The 23,777-nt window shown below is 37.5% G+C and overlaps 1 protein-coding gene across 1 annotated transcript in view; it reads right to left on the bottom strand.

The window, feature by feature from the left end:
* Positions 1-23,777, bottom strand: part of LOC124555753 (hemicentin-1-like) — an 817,128-nt gene that overhangs the window by 590,426 nt on the left and 202,925 nt on the right. The window contains exons 8-11 of the mRNA XM_047129776.1: positions 22,367-22,511; positions 12,478-12,599; positions 12,245-12,388; positions 603-722 (exon numbers count right to left, since the gene is read on the bottom strand). Coding sequence (XP_046985732.1) covers positions 603-722; positions 12,245-12,388; positions 12,478-12,599; positions 22,367-22,511 — 531 coding nt within the window. The remainder of the gene's footprint in view (positions 1-602; positions 723-12,244; positions 12,389-12,477; positions 12,600-22,366; positions 22,512-23,777) is intronic.

The raw sequence follows: 23,777 nt of genomic DNA, 5'->3' as shown, positions 1-23,777 counted from the left end.
TGTGTGTGTGTGTGTGTGTGTGTGTGTGTTTGAACTGTACTGTACTGATATGATGAAAATAATTTACAATCTTACACTCAAATGAAATCATAAGGAAGATAAAAAATTGCACAAGCAAATTATGGGAATACAGTCATCCCGCTCTCTCATTCCAAGGCAAATAACAATCTTATCTCAATGTACGTTATGCAGTTCATCAGTCACTGTTCCTCCATTAAGAAGATGGCATGTATACAGAATTTATCACTTATGATTTTTTTCTCTTTATCTATTGATATTGGCAGGTAAGATGTATTAACTACAAGCAGTTCTTTGGCTCAGCACTTCTACAGCTCCTAATTCAAATAACAATACTTCATCCTCAATTTTCCAATAATTTATACTGACTTAGAGAAAAATACTGGATACAAAATTACAATAAACTCTGACACAGTATGTAAAAGATTATACTAATGTGAGACTACATGTAATGCATTAAGCCTGCACTTTTGAATTAAGACATGTATTTAGGTACTAAATTAGCCACTGCTACATTAACATCATATTTGTATACAAAGAAACTATTACAGACAGTACCTTTGAATAAAATATAAACATCATACCTTTGTTTTCTGCAACACAAAAATATGAGCCTCTGTCATCTTCCTTTACTTGTTTTATAAGAAGACTCCCATTGGACAGATTGTGAACTCTTTCATTTTCTTCAATTTGATGAATTTTACCTAAAAGAAAGTTACTTCAAATTAGCTTTCTTTCATTTTCATTAACCTATTCCTGAGGAACACTGACTGATACCATAATTCAGATGCAATGATTAAAAAAATAATGGACTTAATATCAGTTCCTCTCTGTATACTTATAAACTGGATGTTTGTTAGTGGTATTTTTCCTGAATATCTAAAAAAAAAAAACAGACTGTAGTCTTTCAATTACACAGAACAGTGATAAATCCCACACAATTATTGTCCAGCTTTTCTGGTACCTAGTTTCTAAAAAATAATTGAATATTATATATAAAAGCAAATTTGCATTCATTTCTCAGAAACAAAATACTGATTAAGCCTTAGCATGGTTTCAGATCTAAGTTATCAACAGTTAAAACTGTTGAAAATGCTGTTTCTGTGTAAGCTCTCTATTCTTTTATTGTGTGAAATTTAGTAACTTAACAATGTCTAGTCACATATTTAATTAACTATCAAGTGGAGAAATCTTTTTCATGTCTTATATATATGAATTTGTATATGCAAGTAACTAAATAATGTTCAGCTCAATCTAACAATGTTTAATTCCATATTTAACAATAACCATGTGGAGTGATCTTTTCACTCAACTGTCGTGTAAACTCTTAGGAAGATGCTTTACCAGTTGTACGTCTGAGTAGTAAGGACCTTTTTTAAGCAGCTTTCAGTCTGTGTGGTATCCATTTCAGCTGACCTTTGATTTCTTGGGTCATATGAGTGAACAATTGAATTTTTCTAGTAATTAATTGCCTTTGATTAATGAAATTATATTTGTATATACATACATGGATGAAAATGTCAAGATTTTTATATTATGGAAGCCTGTTCTGTATGAGACCGTTTGTTTTTGACTCAAGATAGTTCTAATGGCTTTTTTTTTGTAATATTACTACTGGAGTTTCCTTAAACAGTAATTCGATATTGTAAGCATGGTTCAAATAAAGCATGGTACAATGTACATAGAAGTTGGCTGTTAGCATACTGTGCAAGCTGTTTCACAACAGATAGTGTGGTGCTTAATTTACAGCACACTTGTCTTTTGTTGTCTTCATTGGAGCTTATTGTCAACTGTAATTAGCAAAAATTTTGTAGAGGTAACTTCTTCCAGTCTTGTTTCATTTATGATTATATCTACTCGACCCTCCACTTCTCTATTCACAGACACAGTGTACATCTTTCTTTCTCTTCCAGATACATAGCAGATACAGAGTTTCTTTTGCCTACTACATCTATAACATATTTTGTCAGGCTCCAGATGGCAATCTCTGTAGATTTCCCTTTTTGGAAACCAGGTTGTGCCAAAATCAGAATGCTATGTTTCGTTAGAAATGTTGTCATCCTACTATGCAGGAGCATCTCTAGTATTTTTGAGAAATCAGAGAGTAAACATACTGTTTCTTTAGCTATTTGGGTCATATTTGTCACTTTTCTTATATATTACAGCTACTTTGCTTATTTTCAATTTTTATGGACATATTACTTCTCTGAATGAGCAATCTGCTATATCCAAAAAAGATTCAGTTGTGTCTCCATTCACATACTTTATTAGATAATATGATAAATCATCATTTCTGCAGACTCCTTGGATTTTAATTTGTAAATTATTTTTATGAGATCTGTTTTTGCCACTGATCCAGGGAACATTGAATGACATGGTTGTCTCAGTGTTCTAGGATGCTTTGACCCTGACGGTTTATTTCCCCTACAAATTTTATACAACAACTATAAAATTGTTGTTGGGTATATTTCCAATTTTTGTTTCATCTGTAATTACAGTGTCCTCAGTTCTCATTTACTTAGTAAAAGTTATGTTATCTACACATCTTTGTCTACATTTTTGGGTATTGATTATACAGGGTGGTCCATTGATAGTGACCGGGCCAAATATCTCATGAAATAAGCATCAAATGAACAAACTATAAAGAAAGAAACTCATCTAGCTTGAAGGGGGAAACCAGATGGCACTGTGGTTGGCCCGCTAGATGGCGCTGCTGTAGGTCAAACAGATATCAACTGCGTTTTTTTTTCGCTTTGTGATAGATGGCGCTGTAATACTCACAAACATATGGCTCATGATTTTAGATGAACAGTTGGTAACAGGTAGGTTTTTTAAATTAAAATACAGAACTTAGGTTCATTTGAACATTTTATTTCGGATGTTCCAATGTGATACATGTACCTCTGTCAACTTATCATTTCTGAGAACACATGCTGTTACAGTGTGATTACCTGTAAATACCACCTCAATTCATTTGGCAATACGTGTAACGACATTCCTCTCAACAGCGAGTAGTTCGTCTTCCGTAATGTTCGCACATGCATTGACAATGCATTGGCGCATGTGTTAAGAAATGGATCATACTCCTCATTTGTGTTTTTTGCCTGCATTGTTTCAGTTCAATCTTATTTTCCTCAGTGTTATTTGATAACTGTCAATTTTTTGTAGATTGATAATTCTGACTTCTCTCTTTTCTTGCTTTACTTCTGTTTTTGAGCTCCAAGTTTTGTAATTCAAAACATTAGCCCATGATGATCAGAGGTTGTTGGTTGCAAAAAGTTTGCTTTACATTCACTATTTTCAATATTAGGGATATTGTCTTAAATGATGGTCTGGCTTTGATGAATCTTTCTCATAGGTACGTTTATTATTATTTTCATATTACACCATAATAATATTTCTTTTAATTCTTATTTTGGATTTGATTCGTTACCCATGATTATACTGTAGTCTTCAAATATTACAACAGCCTTCATTATAAACTTCAGTAATAATTTCTCTAGTTATTTCATAAATGTTGAAATATTACTGCTTAGGGACCTATATACACAAATAAATTCTTAGGTCTTCAGTCACTATGCCAGAAATTTTTAAATTTTTTCAATGTATGATGGAAGATTTATACATTTAGAGTATTCAGTATCTTGTAGACTACCCATTTCCTCCTTGTATATAGCAACACTCCAACTTTATGTTTTGATCTAGAGAAATAATTTATCAGATTACAGTCTCTTATTACACTGTCCAGTCACACTAATGTGACCACATATCAAAAGGCTGAATAATCACCCTTTGTAGTGTGGACTACTGCAACAGGTGCACTACGAGAGTCAATGAGGTTCTGGAAGGTACCAACAGAGATGTGAAGCCATGCCAACTCCAGTGCCATGGCCAGCTAGGATATGTTTCTTGGTTTAAGGAAATGTGTTATATTCGAACTGAGGCCATGATCGAGGTTTCTGCTCCAAACTGACATTAAAGTTGTAAGACTGTAACTTTGCGGACCCATTCTCTAACGTTCTTATATACAGGAGTCACCTTCTTGTTTTTCCATTCTCCTGTGTGACAGTACCTAACACTTACTGCTGTTGAGTAGTTGCTCTTCTAAACAGCAGTCCATACGAGCAAACTAGTGGTGAATTTGCCTGATACTGCTCGAACTTTAGGTACTGCAGCTATGCACGGCTCTTTTAAAAAAGAATAGCTCAACGCTGTCATAGGGTCGAGTCAAACACGTCTGTTTTCATGCCCCGCAGCTAATTCACTGCAAATAAATAACCTCTAGCTGTGATCGCATAATGAAAAAGATGTATAAGACGTCGTATAAATAAATAAAATGGATACTGGGATGACAGTTATACTGAAATGCTGTCATCTGAGATAACGTTTGTTGAAATCGCATAAAGAGATTAAAAGTTGTTAATTCAGAGGGCCATTGTGAAAATGTTTATTCGCTGTGAGATGTTAACTTATGTAGTTTTAAAGATGCTGAGATATTACTGCGTCACTGGATGTGCCTCATTTTTCAGAGATTTCAGATGTATTCAGATTTGCATTAATATTTGATGTGAGCTATTATCAAATCTCAAAGAGCTGTATCTTGGTCAGCTTTAAGAGTGTCTGACACTCCACAATTTCCTGGAGCATATTCTGCACAAAAGCAATGTGAGCATTAGCCGTCCAAATTCCCAGCTCTGCTGTTTATCCATTTCCGGTGGCGTGCTCATTGTCTCTGCACCTGAGCTTGCCTGGGCAGGAACAGACAACTAACCAGGTTGGCCACAGCATGCCCTGTGCCCTGGGCCTGCTAGTGTTCACCTGTGCAACAAATTAATCTCTCCTCAAATCAGGCCTAGGTGGACAAATAACTTGCTCACATACCCGTAACGTTACACATGGAACTTCCTGCTGGGTGAAAGATTCTTGACAAATGCAGGCTGATCATGGGACCAAAGCTGAAGAGTACTCTCTGTAAAACTGAATTGGGATTACATCACGGTCACAGGTTTGAATCCTGCCTCGGGCATGGATGTTTGTGATGCCCTTAGGTTGGTTAGGTTTAAGTAGTTCTGAGTTCTAGGGGACTGATGACCTCAGAAGTTAAGTCTCATAGTGCTCAGAGCCATTTGAACCATTTGGGATTACATCTAGACCAGGTGACTTAATTGTTTTCAACTTTTTCAGCTGCTATTCAGCTCCAGGGATGAGTATTTCTATACCCTGCATACGGACATTTGTGTAGAGGCCCAACAATGGTATGTGTGTATGATCCTCCAACATGAATCATTTTTTAAACGCAAAATCAAAATTTTAGCATTCCTAGTGCTGCCTTCTATTGTCATACCAGGTTGGTCTATGAGTGACTGTATAGAAGCCTTCAGTTCACTTAGCGATTTTACATAGGACCAGAATTTTCTTGGAATTCTCGGCAAGATCACATACAACAGCAAAAGTTGTATGCTTCATGTATCGACCTTTTTATGGACGTGCAAATCTCTACTAACTTTTGCCCCTCGATGTTTCTGCACTCTTTTTTGAATCGAGAGTACAACAAAAGTCTCTGATTTCTCAGCATTTTTCCAATTTCGCTATTAAACCATGGTGGGTCTTTTCTGTCCTTAATCAGCTTAATTGGCACATACTTCTCCAGATCATGATTTACAATCAGTTTAGACTTCTGCCCTAATTCCTCGACGTCCACCATATTGTAACTAAATGATGTCCATCCATTGTCTAAGCAGGATGCTAGCAACTGTTTATCTACTCTCCAAGCATGCTTGATGGATTTATTAAGATTTGTTACCCATCGTGGCTGTGATGACAACATGATTGCTAATCCATGTCTCTATACTAACACTGTCAAGAAGGACAGGCCAGTTTGTAGCTACGAGGTCTAAGATACTTCCATTGCTTGTGGGTTGTCACGCCAGTTGCTCAGAACAGCTTATGGAGAAAGTGTCCAAAACTTCGTCGCAAGACTGTCTGTCTGTACCACCTGCAATGAATCCACCTAAACCGCGGGTGGTTATAGAACACAGTGCGAGATGACCACAGTTAGGATGTTGTTGTACTACAACATCTTGGAGGTTTGGAATGGCTATACAACTTCCGAATAAGTAAAGATACTGCGCACATAATTAGTGAATGTTTTGTATGCGAGAGCTTTTGTCACTAAAAAATGCAGTTTACAAGTAGAATGCAGAAGATTCGGTTGTGGCCAATAAGTCGTCTTTTTTTCTAATTCAGCAAATATATCAATATTTATGTAACTAATTCCATCTAGTAAAGATAAGTATGCTTCTCAACAATTAAATAAAAGAAATAACTTCGTGGTCTGTTAAATCCTATTTCCTTCCTTCACTGCACATAAAATCATTTCGTCCATTTTAACCAAAATTTCGAAAAGCAACAAAATCACAATTGTAATACCTAGGTATTTAGTTGCATTTACAGCTTTTAGATTAGACTGATTTATCGTGTAACCAAAGTTTAATGAGTTCCTTTTAGCACTCATGTGAATGACCTCACACTTTTCGTTATTTAGGGTCAACTGCCACTTTTCGCACCATTCAGATATTTTTTATAAATCGTTTCGCAGTTTGTTTTGACCTTCTGATGACTTTATTAGTCGATAAATGACAGCATCATCTGTAAACATCCAAAGACGGCTGCTCAGATTGTCTCCTAAATCGTTTATATAGATAAGGAACAGCAAAGGGGAACTACCGTGGGGAACGCGTGAAATCACTTCTGTTTTACTCAATGACTTTCCATCAATTACTATGAACTGTGACCTCTCTGACAGGAAATCACAGATCCAGTCACATAACTGAGATGATATTCCATAAGCACGCAATTTTACTACGAGCCACTTGTGTGGTACAGTGTCAAAAGCGTTCCGGAAATCCAGGAATATGGAATCGATCTGAAATCCCTTGTCAATAGCACTCAGCACTTCATGTGAATAAAGAGCTAGTTGTGTTTCACTGGAATGATGTTTTCTAAACCAATGTTGACTGGGTATCAATAGACCATTTCGTTCAAGGTAATTCATAACGTTCAAACACAGTATATGCTCTAAAATCCTGCTGCATATCAACGTTAATGATATGGGCCCGTAATTTAGTGGATTACTCCTACTACCTTTCTTGAATATTGGTGTGACCTGTGCAACTTTCCAGTCTGTGGGTACGGATCTTTTGTCGAGCGAACGGTTGTATATGATTGTTAAGTATGGAGCTAATGCATCAGCATACTCCGAAAGGAACCTAATTGGTATACAGTCTGGACCAGAAGACTTGCTTTTATTAAGTGATTAAGTTGCTTCATTACTCCGAGGATATTTACTTCTATGTTACTCATGTTGGCAGCTGTTCTCGATTCGAATTCTGGAATATTTACTTCGTCTTCTTTTGTGAAGGCATTTCAGAAGCCTGTGTTTAGTAAATCTGTTTTTGGCAGCACTGTCTTCGATAGTATCTCCATTGCTATCACGCAGAGAAGGCATTAATTGTTTCTTGCCGCTAACATACTTTACATATGACCAGAATCTCTTTGGATTTTCTACCAGGTTTCGAGAGAAAGTTTCATTGTGGAAACTGTTATCGGCATCTCGCTTTGAAGTCCACGCTAAGTTTTGAGCTTCTGTAAAGGATCGCCAATCTTGGGGATTTTGCATCTGTTTAAATTTGGCATGTTTGTTTCATTGTTTCTGAAACAGTGTTCTAACTCATTTTGAGTAACAAGGAGGATCAGCTCCATCGTTTGTTAGTTTATTTGGTATAAACCTCTCAATTGCTGCCATTACTATTTCTTTGAATTGAAGCCACATCTGGTCTACACTTATATTATTAATTTAGAATGAGTAGAGATTGTCTCTCAGGAAGGCGCCAAGTGATTTTTTATCTGCTTTTTTGAATAAGTATACTTTTTCCTTATTTTTCGAGGATTTGGGGATTACAATATTCAATCTCGCTACAACAACCCTGTGTTCACTAATCCCTATATCGGTTTTGATGCTAGTTATTAACTGAGGATTATTTGTTGCTAAGAGGTCAAGTGTGTTTTCACAACCGTTTACTATTCGTGTGGGCTCATGAACTAACTGCTCAAAATAATTTTCAGAGAATGCATTTAGCATAGTTTTGGATGATATTTTATGCATACCTCTGGAATTAAACATGTATTTTCGCCAACATATCAAGGGTAAATTACAGTCACCACCAACTATTATTTTATGAGTCTGGTACGTGTTTGAAATCAAACTCAAGTTTTCCTTGAACCTTTCAGCAACTGTATCATCTGAACTGGGAGGTCGGTAAAAGGATCAAATTATTATTTTATTGCGGTTGCCAACAATGACCTCTGCCCATACTAACTCACAGGAAGTATCTACTTCAATTTCATGGCAAGCTTTCTGTGCCTATAATGATTTGAGCATCAGTGCTTTCTATTAGCATTTGGAGCTCTGGTACTTTCCCAACACAGCTATGACAATTTACAACTGCTATACCAATGGTTCCTGTATCTATGTTCTTCCTGTATTCAGCCTGCACCCTTTGTGACTGAAGCCCATCTTGTGTTTTCCCGAGACCCTCTAACCTATAAAACCACCCAGTCCACGCCACACAGCCCCTGCTACCCATGTAGCCACCTCCAGCGTATAGTGGACACCTGACCAATTCAGCGGAACCCGGAATCCAACCACCCTTTGGCGGAAGTCGAGGAATCTGCAGCCTACACGGTCACAGAACCATCTGAGCGTCTGATTCAGACCCTCCACTTGGCTCTGTACCAGAGGTCTGCAGTCGGTCCTGTCGACTATGCTGCAAATGGTCAGCAAGACTGACAGCATTTACCACTTCTGTTAGCCGCTCGAAACCAGAGATAATCTCTTCTGATCCTAAGCGACACACATCTTTGGTAGCAACATGAACAACCACCTGCAGTTGGCTGCACCCTGTGCACTTCATGGCATCCGGGAGGACCCTTTACACATCTGGAATGACTCCACCCGGTATGCACATGGACTGCACACAGCCTCTAGTGGCTGGCCTGTGTGCTGATACATTTGGTGGCTGGTTTTAGTACACACATGACAGCACTACACTAGGCACACTCATGCTCACACATGCAAGTAGAAAGATACAGCATTTCTAAGATCCTACAACTGATATCAATGATATTGGACATTAATTTTGTGGACCACATCTGCTCCTCTTCCTGTAGACATGTGTGATGAGCTTTCTTTCAACTACAGGACACATTTCTTTGTTTGAGAGACCTAAAGCATATTGTAGTTATAAAAAGGGTTCTGTCAGCCACAAATTCTGTATGGAATTTGATACAGATTCCATTGGGCACAGGAACTTTAATCAATTTTAATAATTTCTAGTGTTTCTCAAATCTGTTAACACTATCACTCATCTAGAGAGTGGTGTGAGGTTTAAACTGGGGAAGTTCTCCTGGATTTTTCTTTGTAAAGGCACTTCTGAAAGCAGGGATCAGCATTTCTGTTTTTACTTTGCCACCATCAATTTTTTTTTCTGTGGCACCCATAAGTGTGTGGGCACTAATTTTGGTATCATTACACATGATCAAAATTGATGGGGGTTTTGTGAAAGCGCTTTTGATAAAATTCTGCAATTTGTTAAAGTCTTCACAATATGTGCTTTATAAACTAAATATGTTTAATTTAGCAAATGTTGATCTTTGGCTGTAAGCTTCATTTCAAACCTATTGTGCAGTTGCTTTTGTTTCCTTAGAAGTGTCTTTAAAGACACTGGATACCAAATAAAGTTCCTCCAATCAACTGTTTTAGTTGGTACATATCTACCCAGTACTTGGTCAACTATTCTTCTAAACTTGAGCAACATTTCTTCTATAAATTCATGCTTGGATATAAATAATTCAAGTCCCTCTTTGATATATGACACTAATGTTGAATTTACTTAATGCACTTAACATGAGAATCATTCTGTTTGTTTTATTTTCTCATTGTCATTGTTGGTACAACCACCTCATGTTGCTGTCCACCATGACTGGGCTCCTGATTCACCATTCTAAGCAGTTTTCAGAGAAGGCATTTAGTACCATTATTCAGGATGTCTTGTTACACCCACCACTTGCTTAACCACCCCAACTAATTGTTGAATGATTGAAATCTCCTACATTACTGAAAATATGACTGAAGAACATATGTACTATGAAGGTGAAGGATTCCCTTAAGTTTTTGATCACATATGCAGGCAGGTCTGGTGCTTGACTAAAGAAATCAGTCATAAGTTTATGCTTGAGAAGATGCATGACACAAAGCTGTATTAATGTGTATTGTTACTACTGGTTTTAGAAAAATACCGTGCTTGCAGTATGAGAGAAGTTTAATATTACTCTCTTGTCATTACAAATACTGACATGGGAAACCACATGTTAACTATAAACTCGCCATAATGGAGCTTCTATAGCACAACAGTAAATGTTCCAACATAGAATAAGCAGTAACCTATTAGACAGAAAGTGATTTTACATTACAAGAAAAGAAGAAATTGGAATAAAATTAATTGCTTCCCTGGAACTGCTTGAAACTTTGTGTCTCAAATTTTGTTTTGTTGAGGTTATACTCAATAACAAACTTTAAAAAAATTGTGAAAATGTACAATAAATGCTGACAAAATATCACAGTTACAATATGAGCACTAGCTCTTTTTCTAGCAGAAGAACACACAGTAACACACACAACCAGACACCCAAATGCACACTCCCATGGTCACTGCTGATACTCGAAAGCAGTTACCTGTGCTCATGCGCACACACACACACACACACACACACACACACACACACACACACACGTGTGTATGTGTGTGTGTGTGTGTGTGTGTGTGTGTGTGTGTGTGTGTGCATGAATTAGTGTACTTTTGCTATAAAAAAAGAGCTAGTTCTTGAAAGCTAGAGTGAATGCTGTTTTCTCAAGTGTATTTTGAGCTCTATGCATCAGTTTGGTATAGGTGAGTGGTTGTCTTTCCCTTATTTTACATTATCTGCATCCAGGAATTTCCATTACTGTTATACAGTTATAATATGTATGGAACAAAATATTATGCCACATCATACTACTTTATAAGAGCTATATTTACATTATTACTGTTAATTTTTTAATACTTTGTTAGTAACAACCTACACTTCTATTAAGGGAAAACAATTTTCACAACCAAATAATGCTACAAAAATTCTGTAATGAGCAACTATAGGTAAGAACTATCAATTTACTACAAAATATATTATGCACTAGACTGATGAGCTTTAGAAAATTCTTAAAAGATACACATCAATGTAAGCAAAAGAGGGTGAAGGGGAGCATCCAGATGGCTTGGGTAGTGAAGCAGGATTCTCCCCTCCACTACCAGCTTTTCTGAACTGTGCAGATGGGAGTTATCCTTACAACACATTCTCTGCTCCCAAAAGTATCCTGGCCCAAACCTACGATAACATACTGTCCCCATACCCTCCACCCATCATTTCTACCCCCTCTGTCCTATCAACTCCTCCCTATTCTCACCTCCCATCCTCTCTGTGTGCCAACTCACCTGCCCATCTTTCCCCTCACCTCTCCTTTATCATTCCCCCTCCCCCTCTCCCTGCCCAACAGCCTCCTGATGCTGTGTCTGTTGACAGTCCAGTCCTGTGCACTATGCTAAACAGTGTTCCTCTGTCCCCCCACCTGTACACTGCTATCCTTCCCCTTTCCTGCCCCCTTCAGATTGCTGATTCCCTTCCACATGACAGCTGCATTCTTATCCGAGCTGCCAGATATGGTGATGTGAGTGAGGTGTGCTTGCTTGTGTGAATTAATGTGTGTGTGTTTCTTTCTTTTTCTGATGAAGACTGTGGCCAAAAGCTAATGTGTAAGTGTCTTTTAACTGTCCCTGTCTGCAAATTAACATGCAGTCTTTAAGATAAGTATTAATCTATCTTTTCCTTAAAATTCTGATATTGTAGCCTTGAGTTTACATTATTTAAAAGATATACAATTTATAAATCAGATATGGAATAAAGTTAGGAGAAATGATTGTCTGAATGAGAACACTATTGCCAAAATTTGTTGAATGTACAAATGCAGTTTACAACTGATAATGTGGAATGAATTATTTTTACTTATTATTGCACACAGCCCATTTTATAAAACAAACAGCAAAAGCAATGCATGCTTATAAGTAAATAATCTTACCTTCTAAAAAATTATCAGTACCTTCATCTCCACGCACCCAGCTCCAGTTATAAGGTAGCTCACTCTGAATCACACAATTTAGTATAGTGTCTGTGTGTAGTGGAGAGGTAACTGAATCCAGAGTTGTCACCTGTGGTGGAGGTCCTAGTGCAAAATAATTAGATCAAGGACATCAGCCTGCGATACAGAAAACAAGTTACATGATAATGCATGCATTATTAATACAAACTTACCAGTTACTTTCAGAGTTGTAATTTGTGAGGCTCGTCCAGCAGTATTAATTGCAAAGCATTTGTAATCTCCTTGTGACTGGATGGTAACACTATCAATATGCAGAACTGATACCCCACTTTGCCTATAAAAATATAAATTGGAAGACTGCAATGCCCAAAAATATTCTCTAGAATCTAGCAAGGTTCTTTATCTGTTAAGTGGTTTTGGAAATTTCCATATTTTATCCAAGTGCAATAACATATATACAAAGATATATGCAAAATGACATTAAGAATTATTGTTATTATGGATCTAGAACACAAAAAATTATAATATTTTTTATAAATAATGTCCAATTCCAATAAAACATTAATATACATTATTATTTTACAGCAGCCTTAAAAATTATGTTCCACAGCTACTTCAGTTCTCTGAAAGCCACAACAGTGTATGGAGGACACTATGAAGTGTATGATTATCTTTTGACTCCTTCCTATTTCATTTGCAGAAGGTGCACAAACAGATCAATGTAAGCACAAAGTGGGAGAAAGTTGCAGCCCCAAAATCTGGCAAAGGATGGGAGGAAGATGTGCTGACCACATGCCCCTACATATCCACATCCAATGACAGAGAGAGAGAGAGAGAGAGAGAGAGAGAGAGAGAGAGAGGGAAGAAGTAATATATTTCTCCAGTCAACTTGGAAATTATGCTCTCAGAATTTAAGAAATAAATTTTATGTGATACAAGATTTTCCTGCAATACATTTTTGTACTGACTAAACAAACCGATGACAAACTGCATCATATTTTTGCTACATTTTAACTGTTCCACTGCCTGAACTTAATGTGCCATATTGATAAACAGTACCCTATAACAGGTCAAATGAATCTTTTTGTAGGATACCACTTTTTGTATCAGTTAGTCTTATTTAATACTCTCAACGTGGTTTTAGTCCCTCCTCCCCCAAGTGAATTTTGATGTCCATTCCATCTTAAATCACTCCTGGTACCTCCACATAGATATTTGATGGCTGTTCTGACTCCTCAGATTGGAGCAATTAAGGCATATTGGATACTTTCACCTATTTACATGCACACTTTCTTATGTTTAGAATCAGCTTCAAGTTTTTACACTAGGAACTATTTATAAAGCAGTTTTGCTACAATGTGACATCCATGTACACAACTGCATCACTTATTAGATATCCACTGTTGTCATTTATCACACAGTTTGTATGTACAGTGAATAGTAATTGTCCTCTAACATTTTCTTGCAGTATGCCCAATGACACTTTTGGCTCTTTCAGTGATAACTGTCAATCCAGCCACATACCTGGCCTGATATTCCATAACCAAGTGTTTTTCTTACTAAGTGACAGTGTATAAGTATACCAAAGACTTTCCATCAAAAAAGGACACAGAATATTTCATATTTCTCTGCAGACCACTGCAGACAACAGACAATATTGATTACATAAGAATTATGTACCTTCCATTTTGTACAAGCTGGATTACAGGTAGCAGATGCTCATTGGAGCAGGCAACATCACAAAAAGAAGTATACAATCTCCAGCTTCTGCAACTACCTGCATCTTTCATTAAATTTGAAAAAAATTACAGAAAAGAACAGAAACTGGAATTTTCAAAAACATTGAGGATTATGCAGAAGATATGGGTTGAAAAATCTACAATATGAGGCCTTAAGTGACTTCTGTTTCATTTTGTTACATTTCTGATTTTCCCTTACTATGCAGTTTTTCTTAGTTGACAAAGGAACTGGAAGATTCCATTCATGAGCCTTTGCTGCCTGCCATATTTTCACATGTCACTCTAGCAAGTATAGCAGTTTCATTATTTCCAATGCACACTGAAATTTAATGTTTGCTTCCCATCTGTTGGATTTGTAAATTGCTGCATATAAAAGTTCAGCTGGATGTTATCTTCTCTAGCGAGAAAAAACTCTCTGCATTCAAGGACATGTAGAATACCATGTGAGTAAAATGTGCACAACAAGATGTAAGTAATGTATTACATAAAAAAGAAGTGTATTCAAAAGATAACAACTTTTAGAGGAAGAGTGATGCTATTTTTTTTAATTTTCATAATACAAGTAGAGAGTGGCAGACTGTGCTGTACAAAAATAGAAATGCTGAAGAAGGGCTCTGTCTCACCTCACTGAAAGGATGGTTGTTAATAAGGCTGAGAATGAGTAGAGGGGGCATCAGCATCTAAACATTTACTACTCATTTAACAGTTCATTAAATATCCCATGATATATGGGGTGTGAGGTTAAAGTTACATAGTCCACTGGTTATGAGACCATTACAGATGGAGTGCAACTCTGCCTGGACAAGATATGTGCAGAAAAACATTCAAGGCATTTTTCACACAACTATCATAGGATTTGTCTAAAATGATTTATGGGACCCATGAGAAACCTAGATCTGGACTGCAGGATGCATATTTGAACCTTATAGTACGTTTACATCTGAACCACTTTTCTCAGTCCCTCAATTATTAGGTAATACTTATAAATTTTTGGCGCTGAAGACCTTGCTGTCGTGCGCCCACAATCACCTCTCCTCCCCCTCTATAAATTTTTGATAAATTTAAAAACATATTTAAACTGTGTTCTTCATTTGTAAAGAGTACTAGTAATTCTGTGCAATAAAATGACTGTACAGTAAATCAGAATTTTTATTTTGGTTTGTGCCTGAAGCAAAGAAATTGATACAGAAGCTGTTGATTCAAAAACAAAAACTTTGCATGATGCAAGATTACTTATAGTAGTACGCTGCACATGCTGGTCACTAAAATAGGTATATGTCTTGTTGTCACCATTGCTTCAGGTGGAGAGAGACATACATCACTTCTGAAAGAAAACTATCATATAAATACTCACGGACAACAGTGTATACAAAGGATGCAATAGACAGTACCTCATAGTACCACCAGATTACATTAAATCAATAACATCAGTTGCACATGTTTTTGTCCCATTATAACATATGGATGAAAATTTTGGCATAGTATAACATATGTGAATGTATTGTACATACATGTATTCTCATTTGCAACTCAAAAAGTTTTATCAGAGAGAAAGTAGCTGACTAATGTGAGTGAACTGAATACTATCTCACATTATATACACTACTGGCCATTAAAATTGCTACACCAAGAAGAAATGCAGGTCATAAGTGGGTATTCATTGGACAAATATATTATACTAGAACTGACATGTGATTATATTTTCACTCAATTTGGGTGCATAGATCCTGAGATATCAATACCCAGAACAACCACCTCTGGCCATAATAACGGCCTTGATATGCCTGGGCACTGAGTCAAACAGAGCTTGGATGGCGTGTACAGTTACAGCTGCCCATGCAGCTTCAACACGATACCACAGTTCATCAAGAGTAGTGACTGGCGTATTGTTATGAGCCACCATCAACCAGACGTTTTCAATTGGTGAGGGATCTGGAGAATGTGCTGGCTAGGGCAGCAGTCAAACATTTTCTGTACCCAGAAAGGCCCGTACAGGACCTGCAACATGCGGTCGTGCATTATCCTGCTGAAATGTTGGGTTTCGCAGGGATTGAATGAAGGGTAGAGCCACGGGTTGTAACACATCTGAAATGTAACATTCACTGTTTAAAGTGCTGTCAGTGCAAACAAGAGGTGACTGAGACGTGTAACCAATGGCACCCCATACCATTACACTGGGTGATACGCCAGTATGGCAATGACGAATACATGCTTCCAATGTGCGTTCACCGCGATGTTGCCAAACACGGATGCGACTATCATGATGCTGTAAATAGAGCCTGGATTCATCCAAAAAAATGACGTTTTGCCATTCATGCACCCAGGTTTGTCACTGAGTACACCATTACAGGTGCTCCTGTCTGCATCAAGGGTAACCGCAGCCACGGTCTCCGAGCTGATAGTCCATGCTGCTGCAAACGTCACCGAACTGTTCATGCAGATGTTTGCTGTCCTGCAAATGGCCCCATCTGTTGACTCAGGGATCAAGACGTGGCTGCACGATCTGTTACAGCCATGTGGATAAGATGCCTGTCATCTCGACTGCTAGTGATACAAGGCCATTGGAATCCAGCACGGCAATCCGTATTACCTTCCTGAACCCACCGATTCCATATTCTGCTAACAGTCATTGGATCTTGACCAACACGAGCAGCAGTGTCGTGGTACGATAAACCGCAATTGCGATAGGCTACAATCCGACCTTTATCAAAGTCGGAAATGTGATGGTACGCAATTCTCCTTACACGAGGCATCACAACTAGGTTTCACCAGGCAACACCGGTCAACTGCTGTTTGTGTATGAGAAATTGGTTGGAAACTTTCCTCATGTCAGCACATTGTAGGTGTCGCCAACCTTGTGTGAATTCTCTGAAAAAGCTAATCATTTGCATATCACAGCATCTCCTTCCTGTTGGTTAACTTTCGCATCTGTAGCATGTCATCTTTGTGGTGTAGCAATTTTTATGGCCAATAGTGTACAATGAAGTGCTGTGAGGCCAATAAGTTCATATACAAACCTGGAGGTCACAAAACAACTTGTGTGGGTGTAGTAGATACTGAGTAAGTCCAACAGACTATAACCAAAAAACATGGAAATTAATAAAAATAAGTAATGGAAAGCTACCCTGGATTGTACAAGAGTGTACTGATTTTGTTGAGATTTACCCAGCACACAAATTTAGAAACTCCTAATCCTCATAGATATGTTCAAAGATTCATTGCAGCCCATTACAGTATATGTAATTAATGATGTACTCCTTTGTAATTCTGCCACTTGAGATTGTATGGAAAATATGTCGATGAACAAAGGTGGTGGGATAAATGTGAGAAGCAAAAGCAGCAATGAGAGTGAATGTGTGTTCCTGCAACCAATCATCTATTGTTTTTTATGTGGATTGACTTCATGAGGCCACTGATTTTTGGAACTTTCACACCACTATGCTTGTGTTGATCACATTTTCATCCACTTACCGAAGAGCTGTCTTTTTATAATTATAAAATCATGCCTTCTTGTAACATTTTCTTAATTTTTCTTAACTGACCATAACAATAGAGACAAAAAATTATGACAAGAGGCTACAAACTTTATGTTTTTCCTCTCCACTTATCAATTTTTTTATGTAATATGTGAATCCAGAATGCAGCAGAATGTTATTGAGAATTTAAAATTGAGAGTCATACCTAAGTTCCATATGACAAAAAATGGCAGTGCAGTACTCTGTGTTAAGGAGATATTGAGAATAATTTTGTCCGAAAAAATTCATCAACTGGATGGAAAAATGCTCAACCAGGATACTGTGAACTCAGCTAAATGAGTTCTTATTTTGCTTTTACCACATATGGCAATTATTACATGCTGCATACATTTCTCACACTGTTATGGCATTTACTGACTCTGGGTTGTGAGATGAACATGCCACTATTAAGACTACGGTGAGCATGCACATTATTATTTTGTTCAAGCCACTGTATATTCTTACTTAAAAATGAAACTATCTCAGAAACATGAATGCATAAGAGAGGATTTCCATTGTGTTAATCACATCATAATCATTTCACGATCATTGGATACATATTTTTTATACCAATAGTCGCCTGCATTCTGATGCCTAAAAATGAAGGCTATGTGAAGTTACTGAGTTGACAAGAACAAGGTAGACTGTTTTAATGGTAATCAGATCACATGTCTGCCTGAGTCATCAAATGCATATCAAGGGCTACTCAAACTGCTCAGCTTTATATTGCTGTGTGTATTCCACTGTAGAGCATTAGTTACAGAGCGGCCAAGGAATTTATTTCACTGACACATTAAATAGCTTTATTTTCAATAACTCTTGATTCTAGATATGTTGAATGGTTCTTTGATGGTATGATGCTCATATGAGCTGTTTTATTCCTGTCACACAAGGGTCAGGCTCATTGCCCTTTACTGTTGTTGGCTAGGTCAACACTCATGTCGTGCAGAGAAATGTTAGGAGAAGTTAACTAGGTTTCCATTATCAGTTAATATCATAATTACAGATGATGACAGGTTTTTAGGAAGATCCTTAACAAACAGAATTAAAAGAAGTGGATATATGATATCTTATCCAAATGAGCTGTTTTCTCATGCTATGTCTATGAGCTGTTTTTGTTTGGTAGATAGGACCAGGGCTGGTTTAAGGCACAAGCAACACAAGCTGCCACTTGGGTCATCAAGCTGAGAGGGGAGCCAAATGTGCCACATCTGTAAGATTTCTATGCAGGATGTATCGAAATTAGTAGCAGTGCAAGGGGCAACCCAAACGCAAGGCTTGCATACAGAGTGTATCCCAGTTAGCAGTGAAAAATCACATGGGTGAAAGTGTATGAGGAAAAAGTGGAGGGGTGCACACCAAATGATAAGTTGCTTGTGGAAAAAAATGTTCTCATACTGCCCCGGGATAGGAATGTAACCACTCCTTCCAGTTAACTCTTCTGTCATAAGTATCAAATTTGTGTAATACACTATGCAATCAAAAGTATTCCGATACCTGCCTGAAAATTACTTATAAGTTCGTGGTGCCCTCCATCGGCAATGCTGGAATTCAGTATGGTGTAGGCCCACCCTTATCCTTGATAACAGCTACCGCTCTCACAAGCATACGTTCAGTCATGCTAGAAGGTTTTTTGGGGAATGGCAGCCGATTCTTCAAGGAGTGCTGCACTGAGGGGAGGTATCGATGTTGGTCGGTGAAGCCTGGCATGAAGTCGGCATTCCAAAACATCCCCAACGTGTTCTATATGATTGTACTGTTGGCAGATGATGTTCACCGGGCATTTGCCATACCCACACCCTGCCATTGGATCACCACATTGTGTACCATGATTTGTCACTCCACACAACATTTTTCCACTGTTCAGTCATCCAATGTTTACACTTCTTACGCCAAGCAAGGAGTCGTTTGGCATTGACTGGCATGATGGGTGATTTATGAGCAGCTGCTCGACCATGAAATCAAAGTTTTCTCACCTCCTGCCTATCTGCCATAGTACTTATAGTGGATCTTGATGCAGTTTGGAATTCCTGTGTGATGGTCTGGATAGATATCTGCCTATTATACATTACAACCCTCTTCAACTGTCAGCAGTTTCTGTCAGTCAACAGACGAGGTCGGCCTGTATGCTTTTGTGCTGTACGTGTCCCTTCATGTACCCACTTCACTATTGCAATGGAAACACTGGACCTAGGGATGTTTAAGAGTGTGTAAATCTCACATACAGATGTATGACACAAGTGACACCCAATCATCTGACTATGTTCAAAGTCCGTGAGCTCCGTAGCACACCATTCTGTGATGTCTAATGAATACTGAGGTCGCTGATATGTAGTACCTGGCAGCAGATGGCAGGACAATGCAGTTAATATGGGAAACATATGTTTTTTGGGGGGTATCCAGATACTTTTGATCACATAGTATAGCACAGAATGATTTAAAAGATTGAAAGCCCTTATGAAGTCTCTAAAGAGCCAGTAAACACTGTATCTTCATTGAATCCATACAGTAACTGATTTGTAAATGAAAAGAAAGATAAATTTATTTATTTTTTTGAAATTTAAAGCACTGTGCTGCTAATGAGGTGTTACTCTCCAGAAATGTCAGTCCTTGTGTACAGGGTGAATCCTAACTCCACCACCAAAGTTTCAAATGTTGTTCAGGAATATTTTCTGAGAGTTTTGGTATAAGGAACTCATGTTCTGCAGTAGCTCCTTACAGACTAGCAAAGTACATATGATTTATTTGGTTTGCTACCATAATTATCTTTGATCTACGAAAATATCTTTACAGCAGTGACTTGAAATTTACAATCACCAAGCTGTACATAAAAAAACAAAGAGTAACACAAAAACCCTTACACGACACACACAAATTTTTTCTCAGTATGTGTAATCTGTTCTGTCAGTATACAGTACATATGTAACAAATGCAGAACTGTTTCCTTACAGGTATCATTCTAAATATCAACCATCATGATCATGGTAGTTTGCACAATCATGCACCATCAACTGTCTTACCACATGTTTAAGAATCCAAAGAGTTTGTCATACTATATCCACAACTGCAACAGTCCTAAAATCTATGGCTTCTTGAGTATCACCAGAAGTTGCATAAACTGGGTTCGACACATACTCCCAGAAGAAGAAATCCATTGTGCCCTGTGTGGTGAGAAAGCTGACAGGGAACAGGGCCACCTCAACTAGTCTACTGTTGTCCAAACTGCATATCAAGTGCAGAATGTACTGTTGTCGGGTCATGCTGAAACTGCACAATCTGACAAACTATTTGCAGCACATCTTCTAGCAACTGTGGGATGACAGGCTGAAAGAATATTTTGTATGTGACTCCAATCAGTTTGTCAGGAAGTCGTGTGACTAGGGCCTTTCATCAGGTAGACTGTTCGCTGGGTGCAAGTCTTTCAATTTGACGCCACTTCGGCAACTTGCGCATCCATGGGGATGAAATGATGATGAATAGGACAACACAACACCCAGACCCTGATCAGAGAAAATCTCCGATCCAGCCGGGAATCGAACCCAGGCCCTTAGGACTGACATTCTGTTGCGCTGATCACTCATCTACTGGTTGCAGACTATCATGAAGTACATAAAGTACAGTCACCAAATAATCAACAATACCACCCATACATTCACAGTGAACTTGTGTCAATAGGACTCACAACCACATATGTGTGGATTTTTGTCACCCCATGTATGGCTAAGTCTACTGTTGAACATGGTGCTCCAAGCCATATGGCCTCATCTGCAAACAATATGAAAGCAGGAAAGTTGTAGTTTTCAGCACATTACTTTAGCAATCACTTTTCAAACTCCATTCAGCAGGTTGTAACAACTGTACCTTCTGTGGATCTTACAAGTGCTATTGTTGAAGAATTCGCAAACCAGTTGTTTGACTTGAGTCTAGAGCTCATGCGATGTGCTCACTTCTGGTGGCAAAATTGTCACAAATTGTGTGTAACACATTCTCCTCCAGATCAGCTCTTCTGGCATAGCTCACATGTCCAGTATCTTCTATTATAACATTGAAGGATGTGTATGTATGTAAAAATGATGTGATTGCCATCACTGCAACAACAACTCAGCATTGTGCCATTGTGCTGTGCTTGCGTTGCTTTCAGTTAATGCATATCTGAGATGTATATTGGCCAACATTTCATCAGTAAACAGAATGAAAGTTTGGGAGAGGGTAGGGGTTTAAGTAGGTTTTCAACTTCAAGTACTAACACACACTCTGTTGCACAGATATTTTCCCTTCATTACCAACACAAATATAAATGGGAGAAAGAAATCAAATGAAGAACAATAACTCTGTAATGAGCCACTGGAGAACACAGGACACTTATACCAAAAATACTCTGACAATACACCAGAACGGTCACCAAAATTTTGTCAGTGGAGTTCAAATTCAACCGCACACAGGATTTTTCCGTCTTATGCCTTTGACATATCACTGGCTACATATTTGTGAGTTATAAAAAGCAAGAAAATAAACTTTATGATGATGATGATGGTCTGACCACTTAAACACATACTACTTCTAACAAAAGTGTGACTGATGTTTAATACTGTTTAATTTGTGAATTGTGAAGCATAACACCTGCAGCACAACCATAATAATTTACACAAGCCGTATTACAGTTCTTAAAAAATGGAAATAGTTCTACAGCAAACTGATTCCTATCTTCTGCATTGATTGTGCAAATTATAACGCCCAGCAATATTAAAAACAATAAAAAACATGTCAACAAATTGTTATAGTCATTCTAAAATAGTCATTCTAAAATACCTTTCAGACAGTTAATTGGCTTGAACATTGACACATACTCATATTTCTCCGTCTTTTTGATTAGCTGTCCATCCTTGATCCATTTGATGCTAAATGGTACAAGGGATTCAACTTGGCATCGCAAAGTGATAGGCTTGTTAATAACAGCTGTTATCTCCTTTTCAGCAGTAACAACGGGTCCATCTGAAATACAGAGCATATTTCATGCAGATACTCTTATATCTCTTTTGTTCTTTATTTTTACCATTTTTTTTCTCATGCTGATGTTATGGCATGCAAATATTGATAGTCTCATGTAGTATGATTTTACACCATTGCTTGAATAAAGAATAACTGTATCCAATCAACAATATTAATGAGAACTACTTTTATACTTTCATACTAGTTTTTATTTTACTATCCTTTGATTTAATGATTGAACTCAATAACTTAAAATTATTTCTTCCCATATACTCATTATATCACAGTTATTATATTTCATGTTTTGTGACGTATGTAAATGTAAAACAAGAAAAGAATTGTAAATTTTAACACAATTTATTGCAGCAAAAAGAAAGTTCTTTTCACTATCTTCACTTGGAATATGGCTGGTTGAGTGCACTCTTTTTTCTTTGTTCCAAAAATTATGTGTAAACATTGTTCCCATAATACAACACAATGTATACATTACTGAAATCTACATAATATAACTATGCTCCTTCCATTTACATTTTTTTACATCCATAGTGTCATAAACCCTCTAATTCTGTTGAAACATGGTGAGGCATTGCAAGTGTGGGTTCCCCACAATCTCCATAGAGAGTTCCCAGCTTGAGATGCTTCTATGTGCGTGTGTGTCACTTGTACATGGTCTGTTAAAAATTTGTGCAGCAACCCACACTATAATTAAGATACAGACTACATTACGTTGCTTAAAACATTCAATAGTAAAGTACAGAAGGACAAGCAGTTGATCAAAATAAACAGTTTTGCAATCTGTCCATATACTCAGTTTCATTGTTAAGGATGTGAAATTTTGCAGATAGCTGTTAATTCAAGACAATACTTTTATATGAAAATTTAGTGATATCTTTCAGTTCCTTTTCAAGCACTTTTAATTTCTTAAACCCTCAATATAGCCTCAAGAAATTTCCATTGAATGTGTCTGCTCCTTACCTTAGAGACACTGCTCCAAATAAAGGCTGCTGAGAGTAGCGCTTTTGCAACAAGATAGACTCATGTGATTGTCATTGTCACCAACCTCCTCAGTTCCCACTCTGCTATGACTGTGTGTCCAATTCCTATACAGCAATGTTACAAATTGTGATATTGGAGTTAGATATTTTATTTTGCAGAAAATCCTGTAGCCCCACAACTGTTACAGGTGAGCAATGTAGAGTGAAATTGTGTGCTGAGAGTGTTTTTGAAATAATAAAAATGCTACAATGTGATGTATTATTGAGGAGATGT

This window comes from Schistocerca americana, chromosome X (assembly GCF_021461395.2).
Source record: "Schistocerca americana isolate TAMUIC-IGC-003095 chromosome X, iqSchAmer2.1, whole genome shotgun sequence".
Classification (NCBI taxonomy): domain Eukaryota; kingdom Metazoa; phylum Arthropoda; class Insecta; order Orthoptera; family Acrididae; genus Schistocerca; species Schistocerca americana.
The sequence above is the reverse complement of the archived record's forward strand: the minus strand, read 5'-3'. Positions and strand labels throughout refer to the sequence as shown.